The 16,329-nt window shown below is 39.7% G+C and overlaps 1 protein-coding gene and 1 long non-coding RNA gene across 2 annotated transcripts; one reads left to right on the top strand and one right to left on the bottom strand.

Moving 5' to 3' along the window:
- Positions 1-6,163: 6,163 nt before the first annotated feature.
- LOC120893785 (uncharacterized protein K02A2.6-like) lies at positions 6,164-10,134 on the bottom strand. The gene has a single exon (XM_040295891.1). It carries the CDS (start codon positions 9,935-9,937, stop codon positions 6,164-6,166), a length of 3,774 nt encoding a protein of 1,257 aa, XP_040151825.1. The 5' UTR covers positions 9,938-10,134.
- Positions 10,135-14,606: 4,472 nt separating this feature from the next.
- Positions 14,607-15,038, top strand: LOC120895485. Its single transcript, XR_005738329.1, has 2 exons — positions 14,607-14,723; positions 14,784-15,038. It is a non-coding gene; the product is annotated as an uncharacterized LOC120895485 (long non-coding RNA).
- The last annotated feature ends 1,291 nt before the right edge of the window (positions 15,039-16,329 follow it).

Raw genomic sequence — 16,329 nt, 5'->3', positions numbered from 1 at the left:
CTTTCGACGAGGACAACGAAAAGCACATATTGTATTCCTTGGATGCGGGAGACATGTCTATTTCGTGGACGGAAATACAGACAGCCTTGGAGACAGACGAAGAACTGGAAGCAGTAAGGTTAGGAGTTCAAACCGGAAAATGGTCCAATGCTCTTAAACGTTATGAATCCGAATCAAAACATCTAAGAACGCTAGGTCACATTGTTTATAAAGACGATCTAATAATTCTACCTACATCTCTTCGTTCCAGAGCAATTAAAGCAGCTCATCGGGGTCACGTTGGTCGCGAAGCTACCAAACGAATTTTACGGGAGTTTTTCTGGTGGCCGAATATGGCAAAACAAGCAGCTCTGTTCGTATCTAATTGCGAAATATGCCTGGTTATATCTAAAAGGAATTCTCCTATACCTCTTTCCAGTAGACAATTTCCAGATGGACCATGGGAAATTTTACAAATTGACTTTTGTCCTTACATGGCCATGGATCCGGTGAATTTCTCTTAACCGTAGACACCTACTCCCGTTACTTACATGTTTCTGAAATGAAACAAACTGATGCCAGAAGTACTAATGCTGCCCTTTGTAGAGTATTTTCAGTTTGGGGGCTACCTCTCATCATACAGAGCGACAACGGACCTCCTTTCCAGGGATCAGAATTCATCGAATATTGGGAAAGTAAAGGAGTGAAAGTCCGGAAATCGATCCCTTTAAGCGCGCAATCCAACGGAGCCATCGAAAGGCAAAACCAAGGAGTTATTAAAGCCTTGGCAGCGGCAAAACAAGAAGGTAGGCCCTAGAGAATGGCGTTAGACGAGTACATCCACGCTCACAACACACGGAAGCACCATTCACGATTAGGAGTGACGCCGTTCGAGCTGTTAGTCGGTTGGCGATATAGAGGAACATTTCCGTGTTTATGGAACTGGAAAAACAAATTAGACAGAAATACGGTCCGAGAAAATGATGCGTTTTCAAAACTGGTTAGCAAGCAGTTTGCTGATAGTTGTCGAGGAGCGAAGGAAAGTAACATAATGGTAGGCGATATCGTATTGACTACTGTTTTACAAAGATCTAAGACAGATCCTACTTTTTCGAAGGAGAGGTTCACAGTGTTAGCAAGGGAGGGAGCAAAAATCGTTTTAATTAATGGGAACGGTGAGAAGTTAACTAGAAACATACAAGATGTAAAAAGGGTCCCCAATGGCGCAACAGAACAATCAATTGAGGAGGAATTAGTAGATCCAATTGAAACTACAGAAATCGATTATAGCGAGAGTGATCATTTAAAAAGACCCAAAAGAATCATACAAGTCCCTAACAAATACAAAGACTCAATTATGTATCATATTTGCTACCAAGAGTAGGGGTGATGGAAGATGTAGGGATCAAGAGTGAGAGAGAGAGAGAAGTTTAGTGAAATCAGAGAGAGCGAAAAATTGAAACATGCAAAAATGAGGATGAGAGAGGAGAGATTGGACGAAAGCAGAGATAGAGATGGAGAAGGCGCGCGGAAAAGGAGACGGACGTCTACCGGTAGCTAGCGGTAGCTGGGATCAAGAGAGAGTGAACTCCGAGAGTGAATCGAGAGAGAGAGTGTGAGAGAGGGACAGATCGTGAGATCAGGGAGAGAAGACAAGTCAGGCGACAGGGAGAAATAAAGGAGCCTCGGGTCAGTCTTGTGGTTGATCGCAAAGAGATCGGTTGAGCGTGATACAATAAAAAAAAAGAAATTGAATAAAAAAAGCCGAATAAATAATTAAAATGTGTGACGATTACGACAACTCCAAGATATTTTATTTCTTTAACTCTCTCTATGGCCTCGTCATCAATATTGATCTGTAAGTCAAAGAGGGTCTTGGTACAGGACAGCACTAGCATTTTAGTTTTTTTTGCATTTAATTTCAATTTTTTGTTCTTCAACCATTCATCTAGCGAGGCCAGATCCTCATTCAGCTTCGTTGTTGCTTCTTTTATAGAGCTACAAGAGAGAAAGACCACCGTGTCGTCAGCAAAGAGATTAATATCACAAAATTTTAATACATTTTTCATGTCATTTATATACATAATAAACAAAATAGGACCAAGCACACTTCCTTGGGGGACTCCCAATGAGTTTTCAAGAGATTCCGATGTTGTGGTTTTAAAACGAGTTCTCTGAGTTCTCCCTTTTAAATAATTTTTATACCAATCAAGTTCTTGTCCCACAATACCGAAGTTTTTTAAGGCATTGATTAACAAAGGTCTCGATATTGTTTCAAAGGCTCTTTTCAAATCTAAAAAGACAGCTAATGTTATATGTTTTTTGTTTAAATTGGCTTTCCACTTCTCAAGTACAAGGTTCAGAGCTGTTTCACAGGAATGAGATTCTCTATATCCTGATTGTTCTGGAACTAATAATATATTTTCCTTTAAGTATTGAATCAATTGCTCCTTCACCACGAGTTCTAAAATTTTTTCTAGGGTGTTTAGCATATTTATCGGTCTGAACTCTTCTGCAATGATTGTGCCATTAATCTTAGGGATGGGAATCACTATTGATTCTTTCCAAGTATTTGGAAATTGTCCCGTAATCAAAGAATCGTTAATAATGTTAAGTAACGTGTCCCCTGTGACACTGAGACAATCTCGTATCACTTTACCATTTATATCATCAAGTCCAGAAGCTCCTTTCAATTTGAAACAGATTCTTTGGAGTGTTTGAATATCAATCGGCTGAAAGTGAAATCTTTTTCTTGTTTGCTCCATATTTTTAATTTGCTCTGGTTCATTGCATTGAGGAATGCTTTTATGTATGTCCATAACATTATTGACAAAGTGTTCATTAAACAACCGGGCAATTTCTGATTCATCTTCGATTATCTTGTCATTAAATTGCACCCTACCTGTTTCATTGGAACCTGTTTGCAACCAACTTTTTAACAACTTCCACAATTGTTTGCTATCATTTTTTGATTCATTTATTTTTCGCTCAAAATAATTTCTTTTCGTCATTCTGAGCTCACGTAGGTAGCAATTTCTACTGGTTTTATAAGATAACCAGTCTAACTCTGAATTGGTTTTTTAAAAATGGGAAGTAGCGTTTGTCCAAGCGCTGCTTTTTACATTGTAAATCCCCGGTGTACCACTTTTGATAATTGTTATTATTTACTACAGCAACATCAATGAGTTGAGTTAAACTATTTTTTATTACTTGTTCTACCCGGTGTGCTTTATCATGCAAACATAAATTTGTGATTGGTAGATTAACATTCACAGATGAACATATTTTGTCTTTACTGTATCTTTTCCAACTTTAAATGTTTTTTTATTGTTTAATGAAACGTTGCATTTTTGTAAAGTTAGAACAATTGTTTCATGGTCTGCTATTTTCAATGTAGGGTCAGTCTTCGCTATGAATGAGTTATGATTGCAGTATACATGATCTATTAGAGATTTACTTCGCTGAGTTATTCGAGTTTCCTCAGTGATAATCTGATTCATGTTCAAAGATTCCATTAGATATCTCAGTGGTTTAGATTCTGCGGAGTTCAACCAATTGATGTTAAAATCTCCTATTAGAATGTTGTTTTGTCCAAGATCAAGAAATTTATCAAACCACCATTCGAGTAAATTAACAAAATGGGCATTGCTAGAACTTGGTGAATGTGTATACTAGACTAAATATGAATGATTTCTTACTTATTGTCGCTGAAATTGATAAAAACCAGTTTCCATCGCGAGCTTCATTAATTAAAATTTTGTAAATTATCGACTCTTTTATAAATATAGTCACACCTCCAGTATGTCGAGAATTGGATAAGCATGAAATTGCCGTGAATCCAGGAATTCCATGCTGTTCGAAAGCTTCAGCTTCCACAATGTGTGTTTCGGTTATAAACACTAACCAAGGTTGAATTGTTTGTACAATATGATTCAACATTATGTGACTAGACGACAATCCAGCCACATTCATGTATAACATCTGTATGTTCTTACTTTGTTTATTCTGCAATTGCTGTTTTCTTGATTTCAACCATTTAAACGTGGGACATTCTTTACTGAAGGCTGAATGAGCAGTGTTCAGTTTTAATCCTCTTTACAGTTAATGCAGCTTTCAGATGACGACTTACAATCTGATGTTTTATGTTTACCACTACATTTAGAACAAGTTTCTTCATTTTCACATGTTGTGCTTTTATGACCAAATTGTCCGCACTTAAAACATCTCATGATTTGAAAAGATTCGTGTACGTAGACTCTATCAAATCCAATATTAATCTTTTTTTCTCTGTCTAAGTAAATTGCTGTGTCGTGATCCACCTCAATTATGACATTATACTTTTTTATTTATAGTCAGCTTTTTCAAATTTTCCCAAAATTTTGATGTACGCTGCTGAAAAGCCATTATTTTGCGTTTTGATGAGATCTACCATTTCGTTTTCTTTGTAATTTTCCGACAAACCGATAATACGGAACTTTCTAGTTGGCAAGGAAGTTAGATACTGTTCACCCAAACATGTCTGTATTTCCTTTCTTATATGGTCAATCCCTTCTTGTGAAGCCCATTCAACAATAATTTGACCAGGCTTACCATTACGGAAATTTGTTATTTTATGTATTCTTGGATCCAAATTCGCTCTCATGTCGCTTCTAGTTTTGTCACAAGTTTGATCTATCTTTGGTATAATTATTAAAGTCCCAGTATTGTTTTTTACTTGATTATCTATTTTTGAGACATTGGGAAGTTTGGTATTTCTAGGAGTTTCCATCCTTCCACTATTTGTCCTTTTTCTTTTACGAGTTAGAGTTGTCCATTCTGTTGTACCTATTGAATCAGTGTGTTCAGTATCCTGCAAAATAAGGGAAGTTGCATCAGATTTTTCTACCAAGTTTTTTTGTGGCATATTGCATGCAACTTTTGCATTTAATTTTTTCTCAATGCTAGAGGTTCCGGTGTTAACCACATCACTAACACTGGCCAATTTCGTTTCAATAGCATCAATCGAAGCTTTCTGCATATTGGTAATACCAATGCTAACAACTTCACACACACTTTTTTTAATTTTCTCCTCGATAGCAACAATTGACAATTTAATATTTTCTAAAATCACTTTGATTTCTAGCATTTCGTCGGATTTTGATGCACCTGAGCCTTCTTGTTCCAAGCAATCATCGCACCAATACTTCACGTTCACTATGTCGTTAATCATCTTAGCCGCTGGCTTAGTAAGCCTTGTGCAAGCTCGATGAAATTGACCATGGGATATACCCATACAAGTAACCGGGTCGTCACTAATCAACACCGGTCTTATACATTTCTTGCAACTCATGACGAGTGTTTACAAACACTCATCAGCACACCGAGTGTATTAATTATGATCGATGCCCGTTTTGCTTACTACTAATACTAATACACGTTATACGCTATTTGGGGGATTGGGATTGGCATTCGCTTGGGATTCCGATTGGGGATCTACTTGGTATTGGGATTGCGATTCGGTTGGGATTAGAATTGCGATTGAGATTGGAATTCTGATTGGGATGAAAATTTGGCCCAAACAGCGATATTTCTAACACTCGCAATGTTTTCATGCAGCACCCTTGAAATGCTTACAAACGGTGTAAGAATGCGATTACGATGCTCTGTACGTCCTGGTTGGTAATTCCACTTCTGACAGTTTCAACGCATTAAAAACGAGCAAACATTAAGGCAAACAATGGAGGGTAAAAATTTATTTCATTTCATTGCATTTATTAATTTCAATATGTCTGCCTCTGGGGTTGAACATATAATTGCTTAAAACCTAGTTGGCCCTGATGGTACTAAACTAACTGTAACTTAATTAAACTAAGGGGAAATAGAAAAGAATGTAACAGAATGGAAATCCATAGTGAAAGGAAAATAAGCAGCGGATAAGAAGAAAATATTTAAAACAAAAAAGAAATTAAGAATAAAAAAGACATAATTAATGTTGTATTTACGAAGTAAAAGTTCTTGTATTTCGGTAATTCAGATAGTTCTAAAGGGTTACAAATTATTCTGGTTCACACACACGTCCGTACACCGTGGAGATCGCATACAAAGAGCGCGCACTTTCCTGGCTTCGGTTCCGACCCAAGCAGCAAACGTCAAACAACGCAACGCGTTTATGCCGACGGGTTAGCGTCTCCAACATTCCCCCGCTTTAACTGCGATGATACCCCTCCAACCACGCAGGCTGCTTCTTCACTCTCGTCGAGCGGCGTAGGCTTGCTTCTGTACCATCCGCAGGTGTCATCTCACGTTCCGCAAGATTTTTTGTAGTCGCTGCCGATGTTTCAGATGAGGATGCTGACACCGTTGTTCCAGACATATCCCAGGCATCTAATAACACATTCAGTGGCATTGGTTGCTGAGTTCGCCCTTCGTTGGTCTCTGCATTACGCATCCGAAGCTGGTTCACATGATAGCGCAAGGTCTTGCCATCGATTTTGACCATGTACATTACGTTACCCACGCGCTTGTCGACTACTCCAGATACCCATTCCCAGCCGTTTCGATGGTATCGCTTTGCGTAGACACGGTCGTTTATGGAGAAACTCCTCCTAGTAGCTTCGTCGGCCACCACTGGATCCGCTGGTCGAATATCGCGAAATGATGGACGCAACATCTCCAGAGACGTTCGAACCTTGCGATTTAACATCATCTCCCCCGGCGATTTTTGATCCAAGATTCTATTCGGCGTGTTCCTGTAGGTGAAAAGAAATTCATCCAAAGCCTCGTGCATCTCACCTCTACCCTCCCGAATCTTCTTGACCGCTCTCTTAAACGTGTCAACAAACCTTTCGGCTTGGCCGTTTGACTGCGGGTGGTATGGCGCAGTCCGCACGTGATGAATACCATTTTCCATACAAAAGTCACGGAACTCCGAACTTGTAAACTGTGTTCCATTATCGCTTACGACAGTTTCTGGTATACCAAACCGTGCACACAATCCCCGTAACATTTGAACTGTCGCTTGTGCTGTGGTTTGACGCGTTGGTATTATTTCCGGCCATTTCGAGTAGGAATCTACAACCAGAAAATAATACTCTCCCTCCATAGGTCCAGCGTAGTCAACGTGAATACGCTGCCAGGGGCCTGTAGTTTTTGGCCAATCTACTGGTGTGCAATGCTCTGGAGATTTCGCCGCACTTGCACACGACTGACACGTCTTCACTGCATTCTCGATTTCGCTGTCCAATTTCGGCCAATACACATACCCTCTTGCAAGCGCCTTCATGCGGCATACTCCAGGATGACCTTTGTGTAGCAGTTTTAACACTCGATTCCGAAGATTCGCGGGAACTACTACCCGTTCTCCGAATAAGAGGCATTTTCCAACCGTAGATAAGGCCTCTCGTCGTGCGAAGAATTGCTTTAGGTCTTCAGTCTTCTCTTCACCCTTTGGCCAACCATTTTGGACGAACTGGAACACCTTCCTTAACAAAGGATCTGCTTGTATACCACGCTCCAAATCTTTAAAGTTCAACGGTAGGGCTTGAGTAGCACTGGTTACTAGATGATTAATATCATCCTCTAGCTGGATACTAGCAATGACGTAGTCCTCCTCCGGTTTCTCGTGTCGGTCCATTAACCTGGACAGTATGTCGGCATTTCCGAAATTGTCTGTCGCAACATATTCGATTGCGAAATCGTAAAGAAGTAGTGCTAATGCCCAGCGCTGCAGTCTATTTGCAGTATACAAGGGAATTCCTTTACGTGAGCCAAAGATTCTAAGGAGCGGCTGGTGGTCGGTTTGGAGGATGAAGCGGCGTCCGAACAACATGCGGTGGAACTTTGTTACTGCAAACACGATTGCAAGACCCTCGCGATCCGGCTGGCTGTAGTTCATTTCCACCTTCGTTAGAGCACGAGCAGCATGCTGAACAACCTTTATGCTACCATCTGGAAACCGATGACTGATCGTAGCTCCAAGACCTACTGATGAAGCATCCGCTGACACAATAATTTCCTTGGAAGGATCATAATGGGTCAGGAGAAGGTCTGAACTTAAAATCTCCTTAAAGCGGCGAAAACTTTTTTCGCATTCAGCTGTCCACTGGAATTCTCCGCCCTTTTTCAAAAGAAGGTCTAAGGGGTAACGCAAATCTCTCATTTGAAACACAAATTTACCGTAGTAATTTATCGCTCCCAAATACGAACGAACTTCGCTGAGCTGCGTTGGCGCTGGCATCTTCAAAATCGCTTCAATCTTTGCTGGGTCTGGTCGTATACCCTGCCGGTCTAGCAAATGTCCAAGGTATCGGATTTGGGGCTTCAAAAAGGAACATTTTTCTGCCCGTAGCTTGAAACCAAACTCCTCGATACGAATCAAAACTGCGCGTAAGTTTTTCAAATGACTTTCCTCATCAGCACCGCCTACAATGATGTCATCCATATAACCCGCGACACCTTCTAATCCGCTCAACATTGAGTCAACGATTTGCTGAAATGCACCAGGTGCTGTCTTTACTCCCGGTGGCAATCTATTGAAACGGTAAAGCCCCTTGTGAGTGTTTATCGTCAACAACTCACGGCTCCTTTCACATACCTCCACTTGGAGAAAAGCTTCTGCTAAGTCAATCTGACTAAAAACAGCTGATTTTCCAATGGCTGTAAATATGTCTTGTGGTATAGGCAACGGGTACTGATGCGGCTGAAGCGCGTCATTCAGACCTGTCGAATAGTCGCCACATATTCGGACTGTTCCGTTCGCCTTCCGTACTACCACAATCGGAGCTGCCCACTCCGAAGAATCAGTGGGTGTTATTATGCCATTACCCTCTAACCTGGTCAATTCATCTTCAACCATCGACTGCATAGCATACGCTACTGGACGTTTCGGGCGAAATACAGGATTCACGTCATCCTTCAACTGTAGACTAATTTTCATCTTATCACAACGACCAAGTTCGTTCGAGAACAACGATGGAAATTGCTGAATCACAGCTGCTGCGGCATCTTTAACACACCCAACGATGTTGCAAAAGGCATCAAGTGGCTGTTTCCAAAGCCCGAAAACATCCATACTGTCTGCTCCGAAAAGTAACAGTTCCTCTTCTACAACACGAACTAACGCTTCTTTCTGTTGTTTGTTAATCGTCATTTTGCAACAAAACTCACCTAGTAGCTTAAGCGGTGTTCCACTAGCTGTCCTCGCTGAAACGGATGCTGGACTCAATTTGGGACCTCCTATCTGACGCCATTTTCCCTGCGATATAATGGTGATATCTGCACCGGTATCCAACTGCAGTTTCAGCTCGCGTCCGTTTAGCGCAGCAGTGACATACTTTCGGCCAGCCTGGATTTTGTTCACTGTCACCACCCTTACCTTCGCTTTGTTATTGCGATAGCGAGAACGATTACGGTACGCCGTTTCACAAAATCCTTCCTTGTGACCTATCTCGTTGCAGTCCTCGCATTTGTGTGACGTAAAAGAACATTCTCGTGCAAAGTGTTGCCCTCCGCACAACCAGCAACTTACTGCTTTCGCTTCCTTGCCACCTCCTTTGATGTTTTGTTGTTTCGTCTCATTCTTTCTCACTGCGTTTACCTCATGCGCAGTGTTTGAGATAAGGTTGCTATCTTGGCGCAGGTTAAGCAGGCGTTGAGCTTCACCGGTTAGCTGATCTAACGTGATTTCACTGTTGTCTTCCATCTTTGAGAGCAGCCGAACTCGTACATCAGCATCCGCATCCCGTTTTAGACCACAGACAAACAACAGACATTTTATTTCCTCCTCTGCTATCCCCGCCAACTTCGCCTCAACAACCTTTTTATTTACGCGGCACGCATACGCTCCGTACTCTTCGTGAGGCTCTTTCACTAGCTGCAAGCATTTAAACCGTTTGCACACGATGGACTCACGGTCTCCAAACAGTTTCTTCAGTTTCTCCACGGTGTTTTTGAAATCGAAGTCTTTCGGTTGTTTCGGCATGATGGAACTTATATAGCGTTCGTGCTCCGTAACGCCAATCTTACGAAGAAGAAGACGCAATTTTGCTCCGTCATCCAACCGCTTCGCATCGTCAAGAAACAAACCTTCGTATCTGCTATACCAAGCCTCGAAGTTTGTATCCTCCGTGTGGTGAAATTCTTTTATTTGCCCCGCAATGGCATCGATCGCTTTCTCCGATCCATCATCATTTTTGTTTTCATCGCCGACAATACACTGTTCAAGAGCTGCTGCTGCTGATCAAGCATTTGCTTTTGCTGGTTGAACATTTCAATTATCCATTGTTCTGAGCTTTCTTTTGCAGGTGGTTTCGACATCGTGGTATTCTCGTCGCCAGTTGTTGTATTTACGAAGTAAAAGTTCTTGTATTTCGGTAATTCAGATAGTTCTAAAGGGTTACAAATTATTCTGGTTCACACACACGTCCGTACACCGTGGAGATCGCATACAAAGAGCGCGCACTTTCCTGGCTTCGGTTCCGACCCAAGCAGCAAACGTCAAACAACGCAACGCGTTTATGCCGACGGGTTAGCGTCTCCAACAATTAAAAAAATTACAAGGAGCCGGAACATGAAATTAGAAATTAAAATCCCAGTAATTTTCATTGAATTGACGCAAACAAATTAGCCACGGGTCGTTAATGCCAAACGCTGTATTGCGGAAAGGTATTGTCGAGATTGAATCCCAAGTGCCACAAATCCACTAAACGACCACTAAACGGCTTCTAAACGACTCAAGTTCTCTACCTAAACGGAATATAGAAAGACTTCGTTTAGCAGACGGCATTCTAAAAATAGCAAAAAAGCTGGTGGCGCTCTCTGTTGATGGGATACCCCAATTAGTTGAGCTTCAGCGTTTGGAGGAGAGCTTTCTCATTTCCTCTGTACTGTTGTATGGTTTCGCATTGAAGTTATGCATCGCTAGAACTAGAACGGCGATACGATTGTTTAAATACTAAACTCCAACAGACACCACCAGCACTGAAGCAAGTGAGATTTGAGTAATGGTCGTTGGTGTTGATACCCACGTATCTGACCACACGACCATTCAAATAGATTTTTGCTCAGAAAGTTAGGAGGCTATATAGGTCATGATAAGATGAAACTTGTCGAAACACATTGCAAGAAAAGGATAGCAATATAATGATGAGTTGTAATACGCCATCTATTGATCAAACCAATGAAGTTGTGGAGCTTTCATTTTTTTTTTCTATGGATATTCAATTTTCCAGTCGTTTAAGCTTAATCTGTGGCGCTTGGGACGGTAACAGTATTTTAAGAGCAAACTAGCGGTACGAAGTGTTGTCGTTTGATGTCAGTGAAAAGATGAAAAAGAACAGAAAGAATATTGTTTTACTGATCTTTTAGTGGAAGAAGACGTTGGCGGTGTGTTTAAATCTGTTAAATGTAAAAAAACATAGCCGAGAAATTGCGTTTATTAGTGCTATTTGTGCATCACCTTCTCCGGGTGAAGCGGCTATTCAATACAAGTTTGAGTTTATTAATTTATTTATTAATAATTTAGCTGAAAAAAATAAAAATAAATAAAGGAAGAAATAGGATCTATCAAACCTGCTCGTATGGGTAGATTATTAAAATTGCATTCAATTACTCTTAAATAACCGGTAATTTACCGGTATGATAGGGGTAAATTAAGTCCGATTTGTCTGACTGGGAAACCCATATACAGTCATTATCCGATATACGCTATCATCCGAGTGATCCGAGGACCGAGTGTAATAGCATATCAATAGCCTTTAATGCGGCCCGCAATGACTGGGTGAAGGTTAAATTAAATAGCTTTCTTTTCTGACAAACCAATCAAAAAGTTATTTTTTTTTAATTCTGGAAGACGAAAATCAAGATTCAATAAAAGAAAGCTCCAGAAATTTTATGTATTTTGCTAGTATTTTCTTATTAAATCAAGATTTGAACTTCCACCCATTCTAAAGGTAGCGTCAAAATGGTCCTCCACAAAGTTGATTATGAAGCAATGCGGCCCGCGAACTGAAGAGTTTGGAGACCCCTGCAAGCAGACACCACCAGCACTGAAGCAAGTGAGATTTGAGTAATGGTCGTTGGTGTTGATACCCACGTATCTGATCACACGACCATTCAAATAGATTTTTGCTCAGAAAGTTAGGAGGCTATATAGGTCATGATAAGAAGAAACTTGTCGAAACACATTGCAAGAAAAGGATAGCAATATAATGATGAGTTGTAATACGCCATCTATTGATCAAACCAATGAAGCTGTGGAGCTTTAATTTTTTTCTATGGATATTCAATTTTCCAGTCGTTTAAGCTTAATCTGTGGCGCTTGGGAACCCCCTCGAGTTACGACGATTCGCATATACAGGCGTCCCCCGAATTACAACCCCCTCGAGTTACGACGATTCGCATATACGACGATTTTGATTTTGATAGTTAAAAGTTGTCATTGACAAGAAATTGATGTACTTTTTTTGAATTTCTGGGCTGATAACCGTTATACACACATTTCCAAAGATTCCACAACAACCCTATCTTGAATATCTATTTTGTGTACGGCTTTTAAAATATAATTATTACATTATCGAACATTATTTTAAATATAATACATGATATCATGAATTCCAACTCTTCAACTTCGGTTATAAACTTTACATTCATAGATATTCGACATACGACTTTTTTCGACTTACGCCTTGCTTTGGGACATTTTTTGAGTCCCAAATACAGTCGTATCTTGGGGGACACCTGTACTGCGAATTCGCGTATATCAAGTATCGCGTACTGCGGATAATTGCTGTAATCATATGGAGGTGCACTGTCAGAGCGTTTCTACATACACCGAGAAAGCAGCTGAGAGATGGCTGTGAGAGAATTGACAACCGGTTTCTCTCGCCGGTGTGTGTAGAAGCTCTGAAAAGCGCCGAGATGAGGCTTTTAAAATGATGTTCAAAAAATCCATTTTAATCGCTAAAATGAAGTCAAAAAAGTTTCTTTTACTTTTAATAATATTTCTACGATTATTAGACGGCAAAAATGCAAACTATAATTGATCGATCGCTATAAACTGCCAATTCAATTTTTTCTCAGCTCCATCGTTCTGTGCATGCCGAGGAGAATTCTCTCATCGAAAATGCTGTCAGTCGCTGTCAAAGCATGCTGTCAGTTATTTTCTCAGCTGCATTCTCGGTGTATGTAGAAACGCTCTCAGACACAAACAAACAAAACAAACATCGAGTTGTAGCAAGCGAAAATTGTATGTGAATACATCTCAAAAACATAAACACCTTGTTTGCGGTCATACGTTAATTTTTAAGTATCGAACGCATAAACGTCAAAATAAAACGGCATTTAGCAAGTTGCCATGGAGGTGACAAAATGTTGAAAAATTTATAGGGTTATGCGTGTCAACTACTATCTACTTCGGATGTACGGAATGATTTCTACTCACGTCTGGTTCGCTTAGCGGTCAAAATGAAAGAGAGCGTTTATATATTTATTTCCGATGCACGGTAGTGCAGTTATCCGGTTCGGTACGATTACCGAATTAAGCCAATTGCTTGCATGCGGTGTAACGCAAGCGTGGTGTAACGCAGGTGTGGTGTATTAGCGCAACTATAGTGTGGTGCAGCTTGCGTGCGAGGTACGCCACAAATTTTTCAACTTTGTCAAAATTGCTTGTCAACTGCAAAAAAGAGCTTTTCTCGTGGACGCACCAAAAACATGCACAAGAGCGACAAAAAGCTCCAACATCTGAATATCATCGATATTTCTTTTAAGAAGCGCGAAATAGATACGCGAATCAATTAGAATCATGCATTTTAGCATTATTATCATAGCAATGGGCCACAACTGCGCCAAATAGCTGTTTGTTTACGCTTTTTCGCGAACGTAAAATTTTGTCATTTTTTGTCAACTTTTATCAACTTTATTTCCTGGCTGCTCCAGGTTACAAAATTTAGACAAAAGCTCTAGTTTTGAAAAATTTGACAGCAATTTGTCACTCTCATGGCCTTTCGCCTATTCGTGATCGAGAATCAGAACAGCGCACACCTTCCGATTCTTCGTCTTTTCCGTTCCGAAAATTCCGCAACTTTACAGAGTCGAACATCCCAAGTAGCCTTAAGAAACTCTATTTGATTATTAACAGTTTTTTAAAGCCTTTAATAACCAAATAGAGTTTCTTAAGAGAATATGACATTTCCCAGCGTTACATCATAACGACGTATTCCGTTACACTCGTTTTTTTTCGATTCAGGTTAATATAACACACAGTGTTTTTCAAAGTTTATCTACACCATTTCCAATTTATTCAATATTCGGAAAATCATTTTTCATTCTTATTTATGTAATAATGCGAATTTATTATTACACCAAACTATTTTTTTTATTAACTGTTTGAAAACTATGTGTTTTCTTCTATTCCTCTATTTGAATCTGCGGTAATAATAAAAAAAGAGTTTAAAAATAAAAATAATAATATTTATTTTTTTCAAATAATACATGTGAAGAGTTTGATAAAGGGTATGCAATATTTGCAAATTAGAAAATTTTTCAAAAAATGTATATTTTCTTGGGCAAAATAATATGCTCTTGATGACGATAATTTTTGAGACATACTGTACATGGTCACGTACATGGCGCCTCCATTTCTTATGTCAAAATGTTCGTCAAGCTTCGTGTGTGTAGCTTGTGTGTAGATGGCAACAAAACCAAGCGACTGCGACAATTTCTATCAGCTATTGTTTAATTTGTGTGTCATCATGATTTTATAACAGGTCAGTGTATCGATATTACCATTATCTTTACATGAGCTACATAAGTTTTATATTCCGCAGCATTTTTGATTGGGATAGCGTTTGGACATCATGTTTTTCGTCCACGGCTGCAGCTGACCACCAAGCTGATATAATGGAAGAAACCATTGGAATTGAAAGAAACTTATGTGATACAGTGACAATATGCAGTGAGAAAACGCTGAAATGTCGAATAAAAGTATTTGTGGTGAATTTATGCATTTATTCCATGAAATATTAACACCTGTTATAACTTAACGAAGATCTAGAAAATACATATAGAATGAGACAGCAATACAGCCATCTCTGTCGATTTGTTCGTTGAGTTTGACATTTTTCGTTAAAAATACCGGCAAAATTTTAATTTTTGACGAAGCCATTAAAGCGTTACGCAGTGTTTTAAGCCCTGAAATTACTGCTGTATGGAAAGCTAAAAGTAATACTTTTAGGCATACTTTTAACGGTTTCTTAACAGGATTGTGCTACTTGGGATGTCACCGTTCAAATTGACATAGAGCGACAACCTCGCGCGTGGTGAAAATAGTTCAAAATTTCACTCTGTGGAGATCAAAGTAGCTCATTTGACACAATCAACCAACTTTTTATTTGAAAACACACAAAAATAGGTTACAATGTGTTCAAATCTATTTTTTTGCGTTTGGCAATAATCTGGCTTGTTAACAAACTAGATAATTCGATTATTTCCAATGAAGCAAAAATGTCGCGCGAGACGAGTAGCTCTGTTTGCAAAATTGAGCTACTTTTTGTCGCGCTCGGCGTTGCCACTGTATGTCTTTTTGAGTGGTGAACGGTTAGGCCCGTGGCAACGCTCATCCGATGCGATTTTATCGGACGCTTCTGTCAAACGCTATTTCGGCTCATATTGCGAAAATCTTAATGATTTGAATGGTTTTACCATTATAAAAAAATAATTTCATATTGTTCCTACATAAACTGCATTATTAGAGAGCGGTACTTGTTCCGACGCAATGCATTGCGATTTTGCCAAAATGTATGGGATTTGACAGACGCATGCGTTAACGACGCACGACGCAGCGTCAAAGTAGAAAAATTTCTATTTCGACGCACGTCGTGATGCGTCTGTCAAAATGGTTTAACCATATCGGGTGAAAATCGATATTTTTCCACGTTAAATTGTTTCGAGCGCAGTTTTGTGTGTAATTGGACTACTAAATAATTTTACTAAAAAAAACAAAATAACTGTACAGAAAGGAATTTCGTAATTGCTGCAAAACAGGTGTGTGTGGGTCAGTATGCAATATGCAATAAAAAAGCGAAAACATGCTTTGCACTGTTTTGAGCAGAACTGGAAATGATTTTACAGTTGGAATTTCACATTATAATCACATCAGAACCTATAAATAAGAGGCATTATTGCTGTTTGTTGATGTTTATCTTAGTAAAATGTGTTGACATATCCATGCAGAACGCAGCGAACAGATACCAGCGTGCGTCACGCAATGCGTTGCGATACGCTGCGTCGAAACAAGTACCAAGCCCTTACATTGACAGATAAAATCGGATGCGACGATCCGACGTAATCAAATTTGATGAGCCACGGGCCTTA

This window comes from Anopheles arabiensis, chromosome 2, assembly GCF_016920715.1.
Source record: "Anopheles arabiensis isolate DONGOLA chromosome 2, AaraD3, whole genome shotgun sequence".
NCBI lineage: Eukaryota > Metazoa > Arthropoda > Insecta > Diptera > Culicidae > Anopheles > Anopheles arabiensis.
The sequence above is the reverse complement of the archived record's forward strand: the minus strand, read 5'-3'. Positions and strand labels throughout refer to the sequence as shown.

Bases quoted from the DNA above. Each gene is read 5' to 3' on its own strand.
- LOC120893785 (XM_040295891.1), bottom strand. From the start codon at position 9,937: ATGCCGAAACAACCGAAAGACTTCGATTTCAAAAACACCGTGGAGAAA.